The sequence below is a fragment of the Coccinella septempunctata genome, chromosome 2 (genome assembly GCF_907165205.1).
Source record: "Coccinella septempunctata chromosome 2, icCocSept1.1, whole genome shotgun sequence".
NCBI lineage: Eukaryota > Metazoa > Arthropoda > Insecta > Coleoptera > Coccinellidae > Coccinella > Coccinella septempunctata.
Window position 1 is genome coordinate 33,207,060 of NC_058190.1, and position 26,621 is coordinate 33,233,680.

General features: G+C 35.7%; 2 protein-coding genes across 2 annotated transcripts in view; one reads left to right on the plus strand and one right to left on the minus strand.

Annotated features, from left to right (window-relative positions):
- The window catches only part of LOC123306734 (oxysterol-binding protein-related protein 9), a 56,652-nt gene that overhangs the window by 11,105 nt on the left and 18,926 nt on the right, over positions 1-26,621 (plus strand). The window contains exons 4-7 of the mRNA XM_044888853.1: positions 23,267-23,344; positions 24,511-24,561; positions 25,552-25,636; positions 25,839-25,925. Of these exons, the coding sequence (XP_044744788.1) occupies positions 23,267-23,344; positions 24,511-24,561; positions 25,552-25,636; positions 25,839-25,925 (301 nt within the window). The remainder of the gene's footprint in view (positions 1-23,266; positions 23,345-24,510; positions 24,562-25,551; positions 25,637-25,838; positions 25,926-26,621) is intronic.
- LOC123306736 lies at positions 1,396-7,721 on the minus strand. The gene is made up of 2 exons (XM_044888855.1): positions 7,216-7,721; positions 1,396-3,200 (listed from the first exon to the last, which is right to left on the minus strand). The coding sequence occupies exons 1-2, from the start codon at positions 7,267-7,269 to the stop codon at positions 1,809-1,811; spliced, it is 1,446 nt and encodes a 481-aa protein (XP_044744790.1). The 5' UTR covers positions 7,270-7,721; the 3' UTR covers positions 1,396-1,808.

Here is a 26,621-nt window from a genome sequence, read left to right on the forward strand (position 1 = left end):
ATCCTGAAAAAAGGCCTGCTCTTTGGTAGTTATCCATTCATTATTCAATTTTTTCACTTCTTCGTAATTCTAAAAGTGTTGGTCAGACAGGCCTAGTTGCATCAATCGGACTAAATGTTCATCTGAAGGAGCAATATCTGGGCTGTATGGCGGCGTTTCAAGGCCTATTTTCCCTCAATGCTCGGCTCAAACGCATCAACTTCCATCGGTAACCTCCCCATTGATTCTTTCGTTCGTTTGTAGCAGCTCATAGTGCACCACACCCAGCTGGTCATACCAAATACAGAGTATGGTCTTCTCGCCATGAGTATTCGCCTTGACAATTGATGATGAGTCATCGACAGTTGAAATTCGTTGCAAAAATCCCCTTTTAAGTCATTGGAGCAGTTGTTCAAACCTGAAAAACTGCGTTCGACGTCTGTCTGCTTCAATTCATACAGTACCCAATATGCTTCCTTTCGGATCCTTTCCATTGTTTTTAAAGGATAGCAAATGGCCGTTTGAGTGACTCCAAGGATTTTTGCGATTTCCTCTTGCGTTTGTGATAAATCTTCAGCTAGCATCTAGCCTTGCCTCTAATTTTTTATCCTAAAACTTTGGTGGAGCTCCGGGTAATTCTTTGTCTTCCAAATTAAAATTTCCAATTTTAATCAAGGCAAACCATTTCTAATATGTTCGTTCCGCTGGAGCATGGTCACCATAAACTTCTACTAAAATATGATGACAAACAGCATTATTCGATACAAAATTGCCATTTTCAGAGCACTCAACAACTATGTTATTTAACACATCAGCGAAATGATCAGATACTGAAAAAGAAAGGCTAAGGATGGCACTCCAAAGTGACGTTGTTACCAGATTTGAAAATGCAATATCAAACCATACTTATGTTATCAAAAAATCAAAACCGCACGAACTTATTTATACTTCTAATAGTTCTTCTTTCTTTCAAAAGATTACACCATCATAAGGGGATCATCATCCCTGCAATGTAAAGGAATATGTTGACATTCTATAGAGAATACAGAATCTGAAATTTTCATTTCATATAAAATGTCACGTTTTTTTCATGGGATGACATGCCAATAAAGGGGCCATCAATTCATTTCATTTCGTCGAGGTATGAGTTGTGTTGGTCTGATGGACCAACACAATTCAACAACACAACAAAATTTTCGAAAATCTTCAATATCTCGAAAACCAAGGCACTTTTACTAAACGTAAAATATATTTTTCTGAACCGCCATAGAGTCCTCTACCCGCAGGTTCCATAATATCCATTACTCACACCCTGTATATCCCATTGATACTCAATGGCAGAACTCAGGAACAAAATTTCAGCAGAATCATCCCAGCTATTCAAAAAAGGATTGAATCAGATTGAAATCCCATGTATTCAATTTTTATTTTTTCATTTTCTCTCCTTAAGAACCTTTCACAAAGTAACAAAACACATACAAAAAGATAAATAAAATCTGTTCTCAAGTTACGGCATGACCGAGGGAAATAGGGGTTTATTTTTACATATAGAGATTGTATTATGTAGAGTGTAATTCTGAAATTAATTCATTGAGGTATTTTACTTGGTTTAAACTTGAATGGTGGAAATGAAGTCTATTATGATTGTTATTAGGGAAAACAGCAGTCAACTTATCCACTACCATCCAGAGGGAAACAAACGTCTGCCACCCTTCCTAGATCTGCCCCTGTAGGATATAATAGACATAAGAGAAGTGGATTGTTCTTCAATTCCATTCATTTTTTTTTTTCATTTCATTTTTTCATTACAAAACGTAATTATTGCAGTATCACCGTAGTAATATTTTCTTAGAATATATCGACAAGAATTTCTTATATATCAGGCGATTATGATCGTTCATGATGCCAAACACAAAAAACAGCATGAAACCTTGCAATGACTGCGTGATAATAAATAAATAAATGAAGAACACACTAGCGGTTAGATCCGCTAAGATGATAAGGAACCAGCTGAAGTCCAGCACGAAGAACAAGAAGAAAATCAGTTTCACCTCCATCGACAGACTCTTCTTATGTTCTATGTACTCGTTCTTGACGAAAACTATATTTCTCGTTATCAGTATTAAGAGGGTGGAGTTTATTAGGAGGATAAGAAATTCCGGCAGGCCGAATGTGAGGTAATTCATCATTTGCGTGTCGGTCTTGTGGTAGATCATCCAGAGAGATATCGGTAGGATTGGAAAAACGTAGGCTATCCCACATAATTTGAGTATAAGGTGATTGGGCTCCTTATCGAAGACTCTCACGAATCTCTTGAACTGCAAGTAGGCTATAATGGACGTCCAACACGACTCTACCAATGTGAAATATTGGGAGAGCATGCTGTGCAGATTACACAATAAAGGCGTTACGTTTATCCAGCATGCTGCGTTGTGCAGGACGAATTGGGCGAACATGGAAAAGGCGAAGTGGATCAAAATTTGATTTCCCCTTTCCGCTCTGTATTTTCTGGACACTAAACCACTCACGAAAATTATACACAAGCTAACGAAGGAAAGGATGTAAAATGATAGAATGACGTAGGAGAAACCGCTCTGTTTTGCCCATATCAAAACGGCTTCGGTCTGAAGGGCATCTTCGGGTATGAAGCTGAAACTTCCTACACAGCATTTTCTGTCCTGATATGCAATATAATATTCCGCGATCCTCAGGCAAAAGGAACTGCCGAAGATGTTGTTCAATTCTGACGACTTGAGCAAGCTAAAGTTTCCGCAGATCCTGTCCAAAAGATCACTTCTGTAGTTGTTCTTCGAGTCTCTCGTTGTAATTATATATTTATGTTCATTTTCTTTAACCAATTCGCATTTTTCCGAATTATTCGCTGTTGTTCCTTCCGAATATTCGAAATTTTCACTTCTTCGACAGAAGTTATCGAGATATTTTGCCAAGCTGTTAGTTTTTAAGTCGTCGACGACTATTTTACATTTATTCTTTCGGGCTTTTGGACTAGAGTTTTTCCCCGGCATTCTTTGAATTTGAATCTTTGTGAAAACATCAGGAAATGTGAGCAAATTTTCTAGATTCTCGGGTTTGGCTTTTTTCTGCAACTGTGTGTTGTTGTTTTTCGTCTTGCTTTCGGGCTTCTCCACTAACGTTGAAATAAGGTGGTTTTCCGGTTGAGGCGTTGCTTCCAGAGCGGTGTATCCGATGTAACTGAAGACCTGCAATGAAAACGGCAAATGAGGGTCAGATTATCACGTTATTTATCTAAGAAAAAGTTGGAACATCCCCTACTCAACAGTAATTGAATGTACGCAGACCAGCGGCCCGCCAAAACTTCATTACAAAACTTGCTAGAGGAGTTTTAATTTACCGCCATTTTGTGGCTACTAAGTTTTCGTTCTGGATATGGACTCTTTTTTTTTGTGACGAATGATGATGAGATCTGTATATGAACTCAATGATTTTTTCACAGTTTTCTAATCAACGACTTTTTGGAAAAATTGCCAAGTACAAAGTACAGGGTGTCCGATTTAAATAAGTTAATAATTATTATCCTTGGTTCTTGCGGGAAAATGCACCTTTTCTTCCATATTTCTGAAACTACTCACTTAACGGAAAAAGTTTGAATAAATTTTTTGCTCATTTCAACCTGACCTACATGATTAATAAGAAAAAAGGAATTTAGGTTGCCATTTGAAAAAATTGAGTTTTGATTGAACTTCTATTTGAATTTTTAACTTCAAATTTTGAAGACCCTATATATCAGATTGCTAAAAATAGAGATGAACATTTTGATCCAATATGTTGACAAGAGCTGGGCAAAATTTGGTTCTGATGCATTCAATAAAAAACTAGTATCAGCTAGTTTAGTTGTCAAAATTTTAGGAAAAAGTCGAATATCTCTAATCGGTGCTATATAGGACCATGGTTGTCTAAACAAAGTTAAAATTTTACAAGGAATTCAAGAATGCAATAATATACAGGGTGTTTTATTTGAAATAAGAAAGTTGATACCGACAGGGAAAAAACGGAGCCCCCTGTATTAAGGTGGGTTATACAAAATAAAAGTTCAATCGACTGCAGACAAGTTATGTATTCAACTTTTTCTAGCTCCTTGAGTTTCCACAATAAGGTATAGGGACACTTTAACTCGGACACCCTGTACATAGTTTCGTCTTCATCAGATAACAACTTCTATTAATCTTTACTTTGTCTTAATGAATAATAATAATACACGGTATTCAGATTTATTATGTCACTTCTCGTATTTGTGGAATTTTTGTACTATTTTATGGATATCATCTCATGTAAAAATCGTTTTTTTAAATTTGTTTGCCTACACCTAATCGAAATGAAATTAATGGAGTAGATTTCTTACATGTTCATCTAATTCGGTATTATTTTCTTTTGTTATTCTTTAAAGGATTGAGGATGTTGAGGGAGTCCCTTTTGTTTTCAGATCGTCCAATATGTGGCTCGACATTCTTTAGAAGATATTTTATATATGATTATTTTGTTATTTATTTTGTACTCTTTTTTATGTCCCGAGAAAAAAGTTTTCCTCTTGTGGAAAATGATTTTCGGTTGAATTTCCTGAATTTTTGATTCCTATGCTGTTGATGATTATCGTACTTCTTCGAAAAAAGTGTCCATGAACACAAGAAAATCGTAATATAGAAAGATATGTTGCCAGTAGTTTCGACAAAATCGTAAGAAATGTGTATAATCATTTTCTTCAATGCCCTTCATCTTGAATACGGATGGCTTCACGAAATTTTTTTAATATTTTTTAGTTTTTTACCTTTCCTAGAGACGAGGTCACCTTTTTTTGAAACACTCTGTATAGTTTCTGGACAACTGACTGAGTTTTTATCGTCTCGTTATGATTGATCGAACAGAAACACAGACAGATAATTTTGAAATGTTCGATGATTTTCTAGATTGTTGGTATGTTAGCTTATTCTATCTAGTGATTTATAACAAAAATACGTACTTGTTTTCACGCAAGTCAATTCTAACCAAAAAATCTCCTTCGTGTCAACATGAACCGAATGGATATAATATTACGTCTTCAATAATATGTTTTCATGAATGCCCAAATTCAAAACAAAAACATACAATTCCTGAGGCCATTTCCGAAGGCAGCACCAACGAAAAAAATTATAAACAGAATGTGGGCCCATGAGCACTGCAGTGAAACAAAATTGTTTTATATCTGCGAAAACTGCGAGAGTGGTTCGGGATAATTTCTTATACGATATATTGTAAATCACTGAATGAAGAGTATTATAAAAATCATTTTGGCTATAGTTAATTGTTCTCCATCAAAACTGTGTTAATACCTCGAGTTCGGGATTTGGGTGTAGAAAAATATATTTTACAAAATAATCGTTGAATATATTGGCATTTCAAAGTGAGCGGTTGATAAATTATAGTTGGGGAGTCCAAGAGTGTGTCAGATATAAGGGGCAATACCTTAGAACCTGAAGAGTATCTCTACCAAAAATTAGATCATTTTAGGTACATACTCGAGCCAGTCAGATTAAGATATTTATATGTGGTTGATTGCATGTTGAAAGATATATATTCTTTTAATCTGACAATTTAAGCTTGACGAAAATGTGTGGGAGGTCGCCGAACTTGAAAAAAAAAGTCACGTGTACATTCTCGAGCGCGGTGTCGTTTTTTCTTATTTTGAGGCTGATGATTCAAGAATAACGCAAAAAATATAATCTGACATTTTCAGTAAGCCGGAAGAATAATAAAAATTGGCCATAAAGGACACAAAAATAAGTTTTTTAGGATTATCTCCTCTCATGGGCTTCAAATCGTTTTCGCATTCATTATAAAAATTGTGGAGCATAACACTTTCTACAAATTTCGTCCGAAACAGTTTTTTCTACGTCTAAACGTTTTTGAAATATATGGCGATGAATGTACATTAGACTGAGATTCTACATTGACTTTGCCCTTTCGCATGTATATGGCTAAGCTCCTTCATCATTATCTAGTTCGAAAACGATTAAAAATATGTGAAATTGCTTCAGGCAAAAATTGTATAGAATTTTATTATCTACAACTTTCATTATAAATATAAATATGCCTGGAGCTGTGATAATGAAGACAGTAATTGTAACTGTATTTATGAAGTATGTGTTTACTCTCTTTTATGTATGTTCGAATAGACCATAGGCTAAATATATAAATTATAAATAGAAAAACGATTGGAGGTACAGGAAGGGAGATATTTAAAAAGATCTCATTATTATCATCTTCAAACTGTCAGATCAAGAAACCCCCTCCCCTGATTATTGTCAGATTAATAAGACAACACGTCTCCAACACCGAGATTGACCATCTGTATCAAAATCTGCCATGTTCGAGTATGTACAAATAACGATTTTTTTTACATTTTCAAAGGACCGCTGTGACCTTGCGTCTCATCCGAATTGTCAGTCCTTTGGAAAGTTGTCCAATTAACATCCTCTTAAAATCTGACACGTTCGAAATAGTTATTTAATCAACTAGGTTATTAATGAAAGCGATTAATGATTGAGATATTTTAATGTTCGAGATCATTAATCGCTCAATTAATAAACGAGTTGATTACAAGATTTTTCCGTTGACCACATTTTGAATTGAATGTGAATTATTGATTGCAAAAATTTTCTTTCGATACCTAGTCAAATTTGACAACTTATAAATTTTCTATGTTCATATCAGAATGTTGATATTTATGCGGCCGATCATAGACATAGAGACATGGACTGTGCCTTCCTTTTCTATCTATGCATGAAATATGGTCAAAAAAAGTGACAGAGAGAAACGTACGTCGGGCATGCAGTTGTCTTTTTCTAGAGTTTCGATTGGTACACACTCACCTCTATGTGAACAAAAAAGAGACAGGTAAATTCCCGACGATTATTTCTCTCTTTCTATAAAAAAGCCAATTTCATGCTGACATTGCTCAGTAATGTAACTTTTTTTTCTTTTTACTATCTGATTTTCAAAATCCGCTAAGTCTCCACGATGCTCGAGTAAATCCAAAGGGGTTGGTCAGCAAAAAAATTAATTTCGAAAATGTATCAACTAGTCCCGGTCTCCCCTACTTTTTTCAACTTCAGATATTGGTGCGTTTGGGAAAAAAAATTGTTATAAATGCATCTACTTTTCAGGCATCATTTGTCATCACTAAATCAAATCCAATAAGTAACAAAATTGAGTCATACTCACCAGTAACAGAGAGATAATCAATTTGAAGCTGCTCTCTTTGTGAGCGATAGCCATTGTACATTTTTTTCACACAGGTCGTCACCTAATCACCTCAGTGTTTTCATTGTTGTGAATTCGTACGAGTATTTGTCCCACAATCCATTATAATTATCTCCATTTGTGTTACGTTATCTATCCCGTCAAATAAAAGGGAATAGGAGAAGAACTCATTACACCTATCACTTAGCCCACTTAGCTGGATTAAATCAATAGATTCGACCAGGATCGGAATGGAACCTTGAGCTTTTCGAAATTCCGTTTATCCATAATTCGGGTAAAAATAACTCGCAAGTTTCAATTTTTCCGGTCACTGTCGACACCTCGTTGTTGAGATAGTAATTTTTCGTGGATTGATTTTGATCCATTGTGTTTGTCTTGGCCGACGTTAGCCTATTAGATCACTATTTGGTTTATAATCGATAGAAGGAACGACCGTTTCTCAATTCGAGAATATAACAGGGTGTCCCGAAATGAAGGCAACAAAATTTTGTCACAGATTCCCGCGAGTCAGGAGATTCCCATTTTTGACTTTTGTCAGGAGTTATAGCCCCCTGAATTTTGTCCCTGGAAGTAATCTTTTCTGGTTATCTCAGAATCCGGTCATACGAAAATCAATGAATTTGGTACACAGGAGTTTCTTCATTTTTTGCGAAATCTCATACGAGTATGTATTGATATCTAGTTAGCCTAGACCAGTTCCATGCATAAAAAAATACATATTGCGTTACCATAGCAACGAACAATAACTCATTATGTGTGAAGTTTGAGGTCAAAAAAGTATACCAGAGTTACGCAATAAATTAAAAGAAACAAGATGTCCACCGAAATTGTGAAAATCGAAACATTGGAGTATCGAGCCATCATCAAGTACCTACCTGTAATTAAAAGGGTTAAGAGGTAAGCAGATTAACGAAGATATGCTTAATACCCTTGGTGATCAATGTCCTTCGTATGCGACCGTGAAAAATTGGACTGCAAGCTTCAAAAGAGGTAAATTTTCTATTGAAGATGAAGTTTCTGTGTAAGTCCCCGAAAATATCGATGCAGTTCATGACACGATTTTATCAGACCGTCGAATTGGGCTAAAACAGATATCTGAAGCACTAAATATTTCATGCGAACGCGTTCATCATCTAGTTCACGTCAATTTGAACATGAGAAGAATTTCTGCAAAATGGATCCCCAAATGTTTGAATGTTGACCAAAAGCGTGCAAGGGTAGAAGCATCGCGTTCGATCTGTGCTCGATTTGAAAACGATGTAGACTTCTTAAATCGAATTGTTACTATGGATGAGACTTAGGTGTATTTCTACGATCCAGAAACAAAGCAACAATCGATGGAATGGCGACACTCTGGTTCTCCAAGACCTAAAAAGTTTCGTGTCCAAACATCTGCTGGAAAAGTTCGTGCCATGGAATAATCATGATTGATTTTTTTGATAAGGGTAGAACAATAACCGGAGATTACTATTCGACATTACTGATCACTCTACGGGAAAAAAATTAAAGAGAAAAGACGCGGAAGGCTATCCAAAGGTGTTTTGTTTTTGCAGAACAACGCCCCTGCGCACAAATTTCATGTTGCCATTCAAAAAATTCGTGATTTAGGATTTGAAATACTAGAACACCCCCCCTTATCCACCAGATTAGGCTCCATCCGACTATCGTGTCTTTCCTCAACTTCCAAACTTTTTTAGGGTGGAAATTCAGAAGGCTGTTACTCCGAAAGAGGTCCTCCTAATTTTTTTTCGAGAATGTGTGAAAAAATTTTGTTGCATTAATTTCGAGACATTCTGTATTTGTCCGACTACACCAGAAGGAAAATAGATATTTCACATGTTTACAGTGTAATCCCAAAGTAGATCCAATGAACTGGTTGGGTAGATAGTAGATGGTGCTAAATGAAATACTCACAAGAATCAATTTCCTGCAATCATTGGGCCTTTTGAGAAAAGAAGCAGTGAAAAGGTCTTCAAAACACTTCGATTTTTTGGAACCATATATTCAATCAAACAGGTGACATGTTTCGGCTACTAGCCATTATCAAACCATGAATATCTACAATATAAATAAGCTTAAACTTAGAATGAAGAAAATAGAAATTTTGTAGGTTATACATTAATAAACAAATAAGTTAATAAATCAATAAACAAATAACTAGAGTAAAACTCACGATTTTAGGTTCCAAAATTGTCATGATAGGCGCAGTCATTAAGTTAAAAGCATAGTTACAGGTGTAAATTAAAAATTAAAAATCAAACATGCAGACTAGAGGTGGTACGTCAAAAACAGATAAACGGTGGAACACAGAACAAAGTAGGTATTTGATCCATTGCTGTATCCCGTTGCCGGGAATGAATCTACAAAAGACGAAAAAAGGGAAAAAACAAAAAGAAAAGAAAAAGAAAGGAAAAAAAAAAGGTGCGAACAGACTTATAATTATTTGATCACAGATACAAACAAATACATGTTACATTTGTTGTTCCTTAGATGTTTGAATATTTCAACTTTTTCTAATATCCCCTGTTTAAACCCGAAGTCACAATGATGTATCAATCTCACATTGGTGTTAATGTCAAAGTAGTATTCCTCGTGTCTCAGGTGTGAACCGAAAATAGATTTATTGTTGCTGGGGTTTCTTTTGAGAAAACATCATGTTTCATAGCTTCTCAAATTGATATCAATCTAATAGTCCGAGAGCTGACGACGAAAATCGTCAAGAGTTTTGTAATGGCTCATATTTAAAGAAACAAGCATTTGCTGCCCTCCGTAGATCCGCCCCTGTAGGACACAACAGAAATAAGGAATTATTGATTAAGGAAGATTAAGGACATGCACACAATTATTGAATTCTTAGAATGCACCTCCGGGCATTATCATTGACAGACATCGAATCCACTTCTTAATTCAGAAATAAAAAAACGTGTTTTATTCTTTAATTTTGTTTTTTTATTACAAAACGTTATGGATTTTCACCGTCGTAATATTTTATTAAAATATATCGACAAGAATTTTTTATATATCAAACGATTATCGTTCATGATGCCAAACACGAAAAACAGCATAAAACCCCGCAGAGACAGCGTGACAATAAATAAGTAAATAAAGAAGTTATTCCCGGTTAGATACGCTAGCATGATATGAAACCAGCTGAAGTCCAGCATGAAGAACAAGAAAAAAATCAATTTCACCTCCATCGACAGACTCTTTTTATGTTCCATACACTCGTTCTGGACGAAAACTACATTTTTCGTTATTAATATTAGGAAGATGGAGTTTATTGAGAGGATGAGAAATTGCGGCAAGGCGAATGTAAGGTATTTTATCAGTTGCATGTCAGTCTTGCCGTAGATCAGCCAGAGAGATATCGGTAGGATTGGAAAAACGTAGGCTATCCCACATAATTTGAGTATAAGGTGATTGGGCTCCTTGTCGAAGACTCTCACGAATCTCTTGAACTGCAAGTAGGCTATAATGGACGTCCAACACGACTCCTCCAAGGCGAAATAGTAGAAGAGCGTGATGTGTAGATTGCACCAGAAAGGCGTTAAGTTGATCGAGCACGCCGCGTTGTGCAGGACGAATTGGGCGAACATGGAAAAGGCGAAGTGGATCAAAATTTGATTTCCCCTTTCCGCTCTGTATTTTCTGGATACTAAACCACTCACGAAAATTATACACAAGCAAACGAAGGACAGGCTGTAAAATGATAGAATGACGTAGGAGAAACCGCCCTGTTTTGCCCATATCAAAACGACGCTTGTCTGAAAGGCGTCTTCGGCTATGAGACTGAAGCTTCCTAGGCAACATTTTCTGTTCTTAGGTGCGGTATAGTATTCCGCTACCCGTAAGCAAAAGGAACTACCGAAGATGTCATTCAATTCCGACGAATTCAGTAACCTCAAATCTTCGCAGATCCTGTCCAGAAGATCACTGCTGCAGTTGTTCTTCGAGTTCTTCGTAGTAATTATAATATATTTATCGCTAATCTCTCTGACCAATTCGCATTTTTCTGAATTATTCGCTGCTGTTTGTTTAGAATATTCAAAATTTTCACTTCTTCGACAGAATTTATCGAGATATTTCGCCACGCTGTTAGTGTTCAAGTTATCGACGACTATTTTACACTTATTCTTTCCCAATTTTCCGTCCTCTTTGAGCGTTAGACAACTAGAGTTTTCTGCCGGCATACTCCCAATTTCAATATTTGTGAAAACATCAGGAAACGGGGGTGAATTTTCTAGGTTCTTGGGTTTGGCTTGTTTCTTCCACTGTGTGTTGTTGATGTTTTTCGTCTCGCTTCCGGCCTTCGCCACTGACGTTGAAATAAGGTGGTCTTGCGGTTGCGGCGTTGCTTCCAGAGCGCTGTATCCAATGTAACAAATGACCTGCAATGAAAACGGAAAACGAGAGTCAGGTTATTTATCCAAGAAAAAGTTGGAACATCTACTCAACAGTAATTGAATGTACGCGATCCAGTGGCCCTCTAAAACTTCTTTACGAAACTTGCTAGCGCAGTTTTAATTTATCCCCTTTGTATGGCTTCATCCAGCCCTTTTGTCTACTCGGATTAACTGTAAAATTCCGTAGAGAAATCAACATCCAACACCGCTACTTCCAGCTATTCTCTGCGGTCGACTCGTTTTGAGGGTATAGGAAACCAAGGATAAAAACTATTTTTTGTACAAACGTACGCGTTCAACACTCTCCCCGCACGCATTACAAGTGGCAAAGAGTCACTTTCCCCAAGGTCACACAAATACGTGCGAGAAAAAAATAGCAGGGTTTTTTCTCGCATACAAATGTTAAAGGGTATAATTATTTTCCTACTGTGGATACTTCTGATGGATCAGAATCAGAATAGAATTCCCCATGCTTATGTATCGTTGTATTATACCTAGTATTGATAAATAAATGTGTGAATGAAAAAAAAAAATTGGAATTATTGTTAATATTCAATATGTTATAATTCCAGCATTTAATCAATGAAGCACCCTCCAAAGATCTGAAAAATCGCCTTTCTGAACTCTCTGTCGCTCTCCCTGCTAGCGGTTGAACCTCGACAAATAAAATCTAGGCAACCATGGATGTGCCCCACTTTTGACCAGGCAACCTTATACCGTGAGATATGGGATAAAGTAACATTTTATTGAAAAAAAGGCAATTGAGTAACTGATGAGGGTGTATAATAAATGACGGTTGTCTACCTGTTTGTACCTGGCAACCTCATAGGAGTACCAAGGGAAACTAGGCAACCTATGTTTTCCGATTCCTCCTGTGATATTCTGTCGACTTATGCTGGATTTTCATAAATAACAAATGAGGGTAGTAGATGAAAGTTAACACTGTTGGCCCCTGATTTAGCTTGGCAACCCAATTTCGATCTATCAATGTACATATTGTCTAAAACATTTGTCATCGTCAAATAATAAATAATAAGATTGTGTATATTTCTTATATCGTATCTCGTACTATTGCTATCGATGCTTCGATATGGTGTGTTTTTCATCTCTTGTAATTTTGATTTGAAAAGAAAAATTGAAATATTATGACAATTTCAGATATAATTTATCTTTCAGTAAACTTTGCAACGTCTCTTTCTAAGATAACAATTCTGTGCTAAGAAATGTTCGAAAGCTTTTTTTTTTAAGTTCAAGATATGTTCTACCGTTGCGTTGCTTGTACCTCTAGTCCGCACTTTTATTTTTTCAGTTTTTCAGCTATTTAAGTGGGAGCGTCCACCAAAGTAGCGTAGCACTGACAGGGCACATACATGAAAAAGCCGATGCATAATTTTTAGATATGAACTGAGAACGACATATATCACGCAACTCAGACTTCACTCAGAGATGCGATATCTGAAAATTATGCATTTGCTTTGTCATGTATGTGCCATGTCAGTGCTACGCTACTTTGGTGGGCGCTCCCCCTAAGCAAATAATCTTGTTTCTACGTATGAATATTCACCCATGTGGTAGAAGCATTATACAGGGTTAGAACTATTTAGAGGGGGACTACAGGGATATCGAAAACCGTTAGAAATACAGAATAGCTTAAATTACAAAAAGTTGCGTTATTTAAGAATAAGTGGGTTGGTGTAAACAGTTCCAAAATATCTCTGATGGTTCCTGAGATATCTCGAAAAAACATAATTACACGAAATTTGGTGTGTAATCATGATTCTATGTAACGATTATACTGGTGTACTACTTTTTGTAATTTAACGGTTTTCGATATTCCTATAGTCAGCCTCTAACGGCCGTTTTCAATAATCCTATCTATTCATTGTTTCAGTTACTGAAGATAGAAAATGCATGTGATTTCGTTTCTATGATCTATCTGTAGATATATTTTACCAATCGTCAGTAAGTGAAACGAAGGATAGATAGGTTTATTTTTCATCAATAACCTATCCAGTTTATTGAAAACGGCCGTAAATAGTTCTAACCCTAAAATTATTTTCATACAATGGTAGAAGTCATGCAAACGGAATCAATGCCAACATATAAATAATGTTAAATAGGATACAGAAACTTCAGTGAGGAGAGTCGAAGACCAAAATATAATTAGAGAAAACAAACAAAAATACTTCTCTCAACTTCGGGTTCTGATGCGTTTGATAGAAAATTTTGTTTCGTAAGAAATATATCGATGTTTCATCATCCGTCATCACAAAATCAAACTTCATGAAACACAAATTTGAGTCATACTCACCAGTAACAGGGAGATAATCAATTTGAAGCTGCTCTCTTTGTGGGCGATAGCCATTGTACATTTTCATCACACAAGTCGTCAACTAATCACCCGTATTTTCATTGTTGAAAATTCGTACAATATGTGTCGCACAATCCATTATACTTATCTCCATTAGTGTTACGTTATCTGGTTCCAGTCGAATAAAAGGGAATAGGAGAAGAACTCATTACACCTGTCACTTTTTCGACTTACGGACGTTTTCAATTAACCTATCTATTCATCGTTTCAGTTACCATACGATTTCTTTTCTATGATCTACCAGGATATGGTTATCTAAAACCGAAAACATTTCAATCTCGTTCACATAAAAACATTCTTTTATATTACTTCTTCTCTACCGAACCCAGGCCAACGTCATCGAACCGTTGGAAAGTGAACGGATGAATTTCGCTATGTCGTCCACACCGAATCTAAAGCTTTATTTATGTAGAATAATATATCATAAAGCTTTATCGGAGAATCAACGCTTCATTGACGAATAGACATAGAATTTATTTTCAATCGATAATTCAGTGATGATCATTCAGAATATCATTCTCACATCAAATTATGATGTTCATACGTCCATTCAGTTATTCTCAATTGCTACACCTTCAATTATATTCAGAAATGAAAAGGTTTCAGTGATTTCGTTTTAGAAATTAAGTGACTGTCGAATCGTTGATCGGCCAATCAAAGTTTTATGAAACCCGCTCTAATAGTTTCACTCTCGGTTTCACAAAGCTCTATCAGGGAATCAACGCTCGATTGGTGAATAAACGTCAGTTTGTTTTCAATCGATAATTCAGTCATGGGAATTCAGAACATCATTCTCGTATCAAATTATGATCCATATGCATCCATTCAATGATTCTCAATTGCTACTTCAATATATTCAGAAATGAAAAGGTTACAGTGATTTCGTTTTGGAAATCGTGTGACTGTCAAATCGGCAATGAAAGTTCAGTGAAACCCGTTGAAATTGTTGTTCATTGTTGTGATACCATCTTAATAAGATAAGAATCATCGGGATGCAGCGCTAAGAAAATTGTAGAGGTTATGCCAGAAATTGTGATCGATTTCGAAGTGACATGTTTGTGGTGCCACTAATCATTCCACATCGAGTGACTGAAACCTGCACCAGTCAAATCACTTACAAAGCCAAAATCATACTATAACTTGTTGTTTGGTGTAGGTTCCACCACCCACTTGTCACTTTTGAAGTAACAGTGATAGCGAAATGCCATAAGACCTAGAATTCATAACAAACTCATTACAACTAACTGGTCAATTCAAATCTTAATTTTGTTCCTTGTAAGGACCCTCGATATAAAATATTCTGGGAGGTCGTCTATTTCAACAGCAACTATTATCATGATAAAATATTTTATTACACACGACCACCTGATGCTGATGGGTCACAACACCCTATATTTGTGATGATCAACGATTCGGTTGAAGAGAAGCGTGAAATTTCGACCGGAATATCATTCGTTTTGGTGTATTCGAAGTGTAGTCCTGTCGTTCTGATTCAACTAATAGAACTTAGGTCATTTAACTGAAACTAATTTTGTAATCAGAACACATTCATTCACTGAATGCCCGAAAGAATGTGGTCACTTTTATCATCGCTGAAGAGACGTTTACTTGAGGTTGTGTATATGTCGTTTTGTCATATTTTACTAATTTCAGCTATGAAAATACCAGTTTACATTTAAAATCACTTTTGACAGGAAACTGATTCAAAACTAAATGACGATTGCTCAAACTGATCTGTCTGATTTTAGTTGCACATATCACACACTACTATTGTGCGCTGTCCCAAGAGTTCACTCATTTCCAAAAAAATTCTATCAACCCGAATAAAGTTTCCTTGAGTGATAAGCATCACAAGCCACCTACCTGTAGAAGCTATCTATGGGGAGTTGCCTCTGGGGGTTGTTCAATGAGGTGAACAACCAACCTTGTTAATCTCAAGGATTTTCATGGAATTATCTATCGCATTATGTGAAAACCATAACAGAAGAGCAGTATCGTTGCTGACTACATAAATAATCATAATAATTAAATAGTTTATTGGTTTAATAGATTACAATGCTATTTACAGATTATCAGTTCTTGAATATGAACGATGTTTTATATGAACATAAAAAGCTTTAGTGAAAAATAATAACTACGGATACTCGTGTCCGTTAATTCATCCTCATTTACCACAAATAATTTCATTCATTATGAACATTGTTGCTCTAAAAAATTTGGGAGTTTTTTTTATGATAAAATTAATTTTTTTTATTATATATTAATTTTTTGTATTTTAATATTTCGATTCTATTTTTCTTTGCCTCATAGACTATTCAGAAGGTTCATTTCTTCGATCTCCCAATCGAGTAAATTCTTAAGTATTGCAGTCGCAAACAAGCCATTCACATTTTGATTCACTGAATCAAAATCGGATTGAAAGTGTCAACTTATCGAACGCCACCTTAATCCACCTCACATACATTTTCCTACTATACTTATTCCTAATAACGAAAACCACAAACAATAGAACGCCCTGCAAAGAATGACTCGTTACGAAAATAAGAGCAAGCATATCAATACTGAACAAATCGGCTATGATAGCTACTATCAGATTAAGATCAAGTAGGAAAAACAACACGAATGCCAATTTAACTTCAAGCAACGCGCTGGATTTCTGATCGAACTCAACTTTTCTCCGAAGCAAATGCCTAAAAATCAGGATGAAGAATACGAAATTGACGAGTAGGGTAAGGATAAGAGGGATTGATACGGTGTATTTAAGTAGGTAGGTATTGATGAGAGAACAAATCTTGAATTTATCGTCGCAAGTTTTGGATTTGTTGGGAAGGGAAAAAACAATAACCAGAGATGCTGATACGACTAGGACGGGGGTTACCCAAGCAAACGTGATGAGTTTGATCAGAAAGTAGGCATCTTTTTCCTCGAAAACCTGTACATACCTCCTATACTGCATATAGGCAATCGTAGACGTCCAAAAGAATTGCACCAATGTGAAATAGTGGCATAATATAGTGACAGTTGAACATAACCCTTCGTGAACCTCTGAAAAATCCGAAACGAAGTGTAGTATAATCTGGGAGAAAATAGCCAACGTGAAATTTATCAATATAATATTACTCTTTCGGTGACGCCACTCCAAAGATAATTTGGCCGTAAGGAAAATCAATAGAAGGGAGACGGTGGAGAGTGCATAGTTCAAACTGACGAACAAAATGAAAAGTGAATTTTTCTTCAGATCCCCACTGATTACCAAACTGTAAAAGAATGGTATCTTGGAGGAGCAATAGCTGGGCTTCACGAATTTGTCGAAGTCTCCGACTATGCTCAAGAGGCTGAAGTCACCGGAATCGTAGGGTCCGAATAAACGGAAAGTCAGGGTGACATTACTTGGCTCCCTTCTCCTCCAAAGGATCACGTCTTTCGGGAGTACCTTTGTAATGACAGTGGTATCGTTGATTGTGAAGTTGCATCTTAAAATAACGTAAGCTTCATCCATTTCATTTGTCCTGGCAGTTTGGCTCGCATCCATAAGGAAATAAAGTGTCAGGAACTTTGATTTTGACATTTCCTCCACGCTTCCATTGAGTTCTTTTGTCTTAGAGATTATTGTGTTTAAGTATTCGGCACCCAAAATAGCTGTTGCCAATGTCGTGGTCCGCATATTCACAACTTTGTCGTCCTGGTGTTCTTTATAAAACGTTTTGGAAAAAATTGTTATCTTGTTCTCTTCTTTTGAGTAGACACTGTGGTTTACTGGTTGGCAGGAGTTGCTCGACATTAGTGATAGGTTAACATATATGTCGTAAAGTTTGACCCAAACGTCTGATGTACCATAAGTACCATTTATTTCCTCAGTGTTTATTTCTGCAAAATGAACATTTCTCGTGTTATCAGAGAAATCTTGTTTATTTTGTATTTTTTCATCATGTAGAGGCTTATTTTTCGACTGGTTTTTTTTAACTGGATTGAGGGATGAAATAATATCATCAGTTTCTTCAGCCATCTCAATCACTCCATATTTTGGGGCTTCTACCTGAAAAATCCGTTTCGATTAGACTTTCTGAAATTTTCATGGTTCATCCTTATAGACATACATATTCTAAAAAACCAACAAAAAAATTTTGCCTTCATCTAATGAATTGTTCGTTGGGAATCCCTTAACCATTCATGAGGTATCAAAATTATTTATCGGAACATCGAATTTGATCGATATGGCTTTTTTCCCTCATTTCGAGTTCTATCTCGGATTGGAAGTCTTCATTTAAGGTTAAGGTATAGGGTGGGTCTGCGAAACCTCCTTTCTTTTTTCAAGTAGAATCGACCGAAGTAATAAAAAATATAGGTTGTTATTTGAACACCATGTACATTTCCGGCTCAAACAGCAAACAGTGCTCTAATTCTACTGAATGATCAAATTGAAAATGATGAAAATTTTGGGAAAAACCTTCTCAACAGAAATATTAAAAAAAATTGTGACCTCGCGTTTTCACTTTTTTTCATAAGAATGCCAGTTACTCACAAACCGTTGAGTTTTCACCCAAGGTGTGGTATACTGTTGAAATTGTCATCAAATCAGCTATCTGATGATCCATGAGCCGAAGATGCACTGGGTGTGAAATAGGAAAGTAGTAGGCAGTGTCCGAAAATCTTTCAGGGAAATTGTCATTTTCGAAAACCTCAAAATGCTAATTTAAATTCTTTTAAAGTGTTCCAGATATTGAATAAGTTCATGTTTTCTCTCCAGATTTCGATTTTGTAGTGTACCTAAGGAAGAACTATGTACAGGGTGCGCAAAATTCGTTGTCTACTGAGGGCATCTAGAGAACTATAGCAACTGGAAGAAAATGGATGACACATTCTCTAGCTCTTTGTTTCTGACTAATCCAAATCTGAAAACAGAACCGACCTATCATTTCTAGATTTTGAGTTATAAACAAAAATTGAGATTTTGACTATTTCGAAAAGTTCTCGTAGCTTTTTTGTCTTTGAAGTTACAGATCTGAAATTTAAACTGGCTTAGGCACTCTCATACTTAGAATTAACTGACAAAAGATTCTTTTCCAATTCAAAAATAACATTCAATGAAAGTTTGCACTTACGAAAACGAAAGTTTGCCTAATGATTCAAATTGAAAATATATTTTAAGCTCGTCAGTGGATTCTACGTAATAAAGTGCCTATAGAAGGATTATATTTCAGATCTGTAACTGAAAAAAAGTTATGAGAACTTTTCGAAATCGTCAAAATCTCATTTTTTGCTAATAACTCAAAAACGAAGATTCGTATAGGAGGCTATGGTTTTCACCATGCTTTGTTTTTCTGAAAAAGAGCTCGGAAATGTTTGATCCGTTTTCTTCTAGTTTGTATAGTTCTCGATATCACCACAATTGACAACGAATTTTGCCCAGCCTGTATATCGGCTCTAGAAATGTACATAATTCCCTACCATCTTCCAAAAAAATCATTTCACAAAAGACCGTCGAACGGTTTTAATGATTTCTGTAATATAACAGTTTTGATTGAAAGCCAAGGCTGTCTTGAAAAAATTAAAGTTCTGATTTGAAATTCATATATGTACCTACTTATGTCAGTTAGTTACGAAATTGTCACAAGGTTGTTTCGTAATAAACTAAAATCGAATTTCAATGTTTTATTTTTTTTTGTATTTCGAATATGATCGCTGAATAACCATACTAATATCTCACATATCTATGTCCATGAAAGTGGTAGGAAATTCACGGCTTATAAATAATGTGTAAGGATGTACAGGGTGTACCAAATTCAATGTGAGGGGATCTCTGAAACTAGAAGAGATATGGCAAAACAGATGGTAAGTTTTTGTAGCCTGTTTCGATCTTTCGTTTTTATGATGGAATATTTTCATCAACTCTGCCTTGATTTCATCGAAAGCATTAAGATGAGCATATAATTTGATGTACTGAAAGATGGGCTCAAATCATCCTAACAATGGTAAAATGGATGTATTTCATTGATATTTTATTGCCTATTGTAATAGTTACGATTGTAACTATCATTGAGGATCAAACCTCAAAATCTTAATCCCTGAGAAAAGTTTCATGAAACTACTAACATTTGCCGCGGAAGTTAATGGAAGCAATTCGGTTGCATATGAACGTAACTCACCATGAAAACAAAAACGATCAAAAGGGTCCATAACGCGAGGCAATAAACTTCACTTAGGATATTCATGTTTCCGGAATATCATCGGTCTCGAATCGATAGCTGGCACATGCCCGAGGCAAGTGGTTTTGGCTTTTAGAGTGAATTATCTGTTTCGCAAAATCTGAAAAGCTTTTCCATTATCTCGTCAAAATAGGATGGATGATTGATGGCAGACTGCCTAGAAATTAATTATGCGTACTATATCCGACCTGTTAGTTTTCGTTAATGAAACCAACCGTCCGAAATCTGGCAAAAAGATAACAGCGGAAGTATCGGGGAATAACGCAAATTTCGGTATTATTTGGTTCACTAGTGTTCTTCCTTCTTCCTCTAGTCGCTTCTAATTTCAGGTTTGATTGATAATACATTAAATTATACCTAACCATGAATCCACCCAGTATTTCGAAGAGAGAAATTATTCATAACGATGTTGATGACTAGCTCCCATTATTGAAACGACAATTCTTCGCAATTGTTGTAGCCATGAGTTGGTGTAGGAGTCTGCAGAGAAAGGTTCTGGTTTAGCCTTTGCGGGACAGGTGGCGCATCGTGATAAGAATGTCTCAAAACGTCGCCCCGATTTCGTTTAAGACTCCATCCTCCGTTTGGAATATTTAGCGCTACACTGTAGTGACGAGAGACAATGATCCCGAAACCGATCTACAGTTGCGTTTGGATATTTCGACTCCTTTTTTTGTATTATACAATATGGCAGAAAATATCTGGAAGAATCTATTTTTATTTCTAATTGTAATGTCACATTGGTATATGGCAAACTAATAAGAGGGGACTGGGGCATTCGCCATTTTGCATCTAGTGCTATAGTAGCTCCAGCTGAATGAATTTTGACGACTCATCCATTTGATCACTTTTCTTGCCGAGTATTTATTTATGACTTATTGCTGATATTCAAAAATATATACAGGGTTACTGGTGACGTAGAGAACTAAGGCTCAGAGGAGATAGAGGAACTCGAAACTGAATTGGGATTGGGAGTTTACATATCCCATAGGAATTTCAGTTTTAGAGATATTCATGAAAAAAATTATAACTCAATATACGTATAAGGTAAAAAAAATGCGAATAGGAATTTGGAAAGATCGATAATATTTTATCGAGGATAAATTTGAATGGCGTAATGGTTTCCGTCACATGTTGAAACACTGATTTCGAGCTAATGAAGACAAGTCTGACTTAATAACTGCTAAAAACGTGTTAAAATATCATTGAAAAGTAGATTTCAAAACCTTTCAGCGTTCAGCCTTCATCTGGAAAACAACTGTGTAGGGTGAAACCATAAAATTGTGGTACAAAATACTAATACTGTCCGAAAAGTGTCCTCCAAGGGCAATGTTTTTCTCATTTTGAGTAAATTAGCATTAAATTTTCCATCTTGCAAATAAGCTAATACATATATCAAAAAAACGACATAAACTGACTTTATCCATTCCATTTGGTCAACGAAATAATGTTTATACAACAATAAATGAGAAACCGCAATTTCGTTGGCGATAAATAATATTGAATATTTTTTTCTCGATATGTATTTCATTTTCGATAATAATAACTATTTTTGCTTGCAACCACCCATATTAGCTCTGTTATTCATCTCCAATCATTTATTATCCTCATTTCAATTCGTACAAGAGTTACCAAATGAAACGTGACCCATTTAACCTTTTATTTACATAAGCAAATAAAATAATAAAATATTTTCTCTGAATGTCCAAACGTCCTTTTTCTCTGCCAATTTTTCTGTCGATCTTCACAACAGAGTTCCATTCAGCCAAAGTACCCAATTTTTCGAATTTCACTGACATTTTTTATGTTTGAATATAAAATTATTCGAAAGTAGGAGTTGGGTTCATTGAATTTCTGGTATTTTTATTGCATGTAACGGTCGAAAGAAGAAACTGGAGGATGTGGTTGAAATTTTGTGTTCGGAGAAGATATATCGCTCCAATGAAAAATGATATTCCGCAAAATCATTCCATTCGATAGAATGGAAATGGAATGTGAAATATGACTCAGAATAGCATTTTTTTATGGATTTTCAACAGCCTAAATCTTTTCAACCGAGCCGAATTGGAAAAAGTGTTTCTTCTGGCCTCGGGAATCTTTTCTGTTGAAATATATGTACAAGTCGAAGACTTACCCAGTTTTTACTGCATGATTCTAGCCCAAATATGTATTTTTGAAGGGAATGAAAGATTGAGTTTTTTTTATCTGGAATATGCAATTTTTTTATACATATTTCGACTATTTTGGACGTTTTCGTGAAATTCGCAGCATTATTTCTATTTGAATATCCACAGTAGGATTTATTCGGACATTTCTTTCATCTTGGTTATTCCATCCAACGTTTCGGCTTATATTCGCCTGCTATCTTCAGAGAATCTCTTGTTTTTTCGGATGCACTTCCTTCTGTAAAAAAATGTCAGATTTAACAAGAGATTCCCTAAATACGGCTGGCAATTACAAGCCGGAACGTTTGATATAATGCCAAAATCATGGAAATAGTCCAATAAATCATATACCAAATTTTTCATCGTGAATTATTTCACGTCAACACTTGAATATCCTCATTTCAAATAATTATAGTAGCACGAATCCTCCGTCAATCTGGAATACCTACTCTGCAGAAATAAAAAAAAATTCTTTCTATCATTTCGCCCGAAGAACTCCCAAACACGAGTCTAATGTTAAGATATGTCATTTCCCACGACACGAGAAAACCTTTTTCTTTATCCTAAGAGGATATTACGTTCGTAGCTCCCCAGGGCATATTTCGTTCGTGGAATCGCACAAACTGCAAGACGCAAGCCTTGTTTCATAGCGTAAAAGCACTCGTGGCTCCTGGGACACTTATCCGTCGTTAGTGCTCTCATTTAACAATACGATGTCACGTAAACATAGAAATTGTATGGTAGAACAAACGAGAATGTCGTCTCTCTTCAAACACGTATAATTTCTTCACGACAAGGAAAGTTTTATATCCGAATAATTTGAATAATTTCGCAGTTACAATAGTCATGTGTCTTTTTTTGTTTCAGATACTCGAAGAAAATATCAGTAAAATGAGTGATCCGGAGGATAAATCCAAGTGCCAAACTATTCTAGAGCAAGCAAATGTGAGTAAATAAACATTTGAAAAACATGTAATCACGTTTGACATGAGTTGTTTCGAACACAACGGTATTTAATTACGAAGTACTTTATGTGTGTCAAGTTGTCCCAGCACTTTTCGATTTTCGAAAAAATGTTTTTCTGCTGAATTGTGCTACGTTTGTTCTGCTTTGTGCCATTGAATTTTTTTCCTGTTCCCTTATGGTTCCTAAGAAAGATTTCAACGGCACAAAGCAGCAAATTATAGTTGGAGAGCCCAAGAGGTAAATTCGGGATTTACTCGAGCGTCTCAGATTAATATAGGATAGATGGACCTTAGACCCTGTAGATTACCTCCACCAAAAATTAGACCTGTTTATAAAGGGAATCGTCTAGGAGCGCGGTTGAGGGTATGAAACATTGCTTCAGACAAAAGTTGTATAGAAGTCTATTATCTACAACTTTCATAATGAATACCTAAAGAAACGATATAGGAAGGGGATATAAAAAAAAATCCTTATTATGATCTTCAAACTGTCAGATTAAGAAACCCCCCCTGATTAGTGTCAGAATAATGGGTCAACACGTCTGCAACACCGAGATTAACCATCTTCATGAAAATCTGACACGCTCGAGTATCAATCAAGTAACGATTTTTTTTGCATTTTCAAAGGACCGCTGTGACCTTGCGTAACGTCCGAATTGTCAGTCTCATGAAAAGTAGACATATCCTGTAAAAATCAGACACGCCCAAAAAAATTTTTTTTCCATTTTCCAGTCTTTCGTACGGCTAGTCCAACCACGCAAACTGCCAGATTAACATGAATTTATTAACAGAGGGCATATACAGTAACTTAATTGGACACACTAGAATACGTACGACTGACGATTTTTTTTACATCTTTGAAAACCTGCAGACGCTTTCACCACCGCTGAAAAGGCATACATCATAGAACCTTTTTTCTTTCTACCGTCTAATCTTCAAAATCCACTAGGTCTCCACGACGCTCTAGTAAATCCCGATTTAGCATCGTCGGCTCTCCAACTAAACATAAATAAAATTTTCAAGATTTCCAAAAGTCCTGGGTCAACTTCACACATAGGTTTTTCGCTGTATCCAGCTTCAAGTATTTTCACCGTTCGATAAATTATTCGGAATCGAAGGCCTTGAAATGATGATCGTTTTTTCCAGGTCATGTTGGATAATGTTAAGCATTCTATAGTATTACTTCAAATAGCTAAGGTAAGTTTTCATTGCAACCATTGGAATAGGTATAAGTAAAAATGCGACTAACATAGTTATAACGGGTTGTTTTCATAAGCAGCTGCAATTCAATATGCAATTAATAGTCTTTGATTGTTCTGAACAAAAAAATACGTCTACTCTTTTTAGCGACTACCAAAGTATTACTACTTAAATGTGTCAGCTACAAATTTGTATCTTACAAGAGTTAGGGTAGTTTTGAGGAATGGTAACCCTCTAGCATCACGTAAACAATATGTTTGTGGATTGCTTTATTTTGTTCAGAATGGTGAAAGATTATTAAGAATTCTGAATTTTCAACTTTCACTTTTATCACCGAAGAAGTTAGAAAGGTTCCAATCTTTGCCGCATCTTGAGTGAACACCCTGTATATTACAGCGGTAATGTTTCTTGAAGTTTTATGCGGATGTGAAAAAAATGGCAAATATATTCATAATAATTCTGGCATACCTACATACAAAAGATGGGGGACTGGGGTTGGTCGTGAAATTTTCTTTATTAAGTATCGTAATTTTCTGTTTCTTCGATTGCTTTATCGGACCATATGTTTGTTCGATTGAGAACCTACTTAGATTTTGTATTCAAAAACAATTTTGGGTACCATACTTTGGGGTGAATAGACCACCCCCCATCTAAAATCTGTAGGACACAATATTCTGGGACACAATAAAATTTAATTAAAAATACACAACACTTCTGTTTTTCGCAAATTAGTTAAGACATTATCAGTTCATACATATCATTTTATGCGGCTCTATCAAAAACCAGAAAGAAGCATGTATTTTCAATTAATGTTTATTTGGTTCGTTCAGATTCCAGATGGCAGGGGGGGGGGTCTATTTACGTCCTCACTGTATAATATGATATTTTCCTCAGACTATTTTTTTTGACGGTATTGATAAATTTATATTTTTTTGTGTGGCCATCCAAATTAGATAAAAAAATATATCGCAATTTTTTTTTATTCAGAATACAGCCCATCCCGTCAATGGCTTGGGCCTATATCAAATAGTACCTGGATCCTCATCACATACAACAGCGCCTATGAATGCAGGTAGATCACATAATTCTCATTAGAAACACCCTTAGTAGTTCCCATACAATATATCGCCCAGATTCAGAACCTATCCCAATCCCGCTGTCCAGTTCATCCAAATATACTGAACAAAAATATACGTAATAGATTAGTTTTAATTCCATTCGATATTTCATTATGTTCGCATTCTCTTTGTGGAAATACGTTATTTAATTTACAGAAACCTTAGTACCTGAAGGACCAGTTCATGGAGTTGAACTGGGTTCAGAATGTCGAGAAAATACCAGGAGACAGAGCAGAAACCTTGGTAAGTAATTAGAGTTATTCTGAGATATGTTGTTTATTCAATACTCTTCAGTAATCTGTAGAAATTATTAAAATGAAAAAAATCTATGGAACAGTATTACCCAAAGATCTTACCGTCTTACCGTTGGCACTCTGAATGATGGTACGTTAGCCAGTTGAATTATTATCGGTATAGGGATGGCGGTGGAAAAGGTCTAAATTTCGGGAATTAAACTTCCAACTTAGTCGACGTTTCGGAAATTATATTTCCATCATCAAGGCGAAGATGAAATTGCTTTTCCCACAGTCATTGAAATGAATAAAAGTAATCATCAAATTCACGCAAATCAAAACAATGCTATGCTGTCATCGAGGTTAAAAAAAATGGTAAAGGAACAAAGTGTTTCTTTTGACCTCAAGAATCTACTGTTGAAATATTTGTACGAGTCAAAGACTCACCCTGTATAATAACATATGCTGAGGCTAGGTCGGATTTAGACTTTATTGGGTGATTATTTGTGCTGTTAAACTTGATGAAGCCGTATTTTAGAAACAAATGAGTACTTGAGAAGTCCCGATATTATGTCAGTGACAAATATGAATTAATGAGTATCTAGATGGTTGAAAGGAAATATCTGTATAGATAGTGAAATAATAAAACTTCATGTTTATTTACAACAAACTCACAAGTGAAAATAAACAGGTCCTTTAAAGGGCA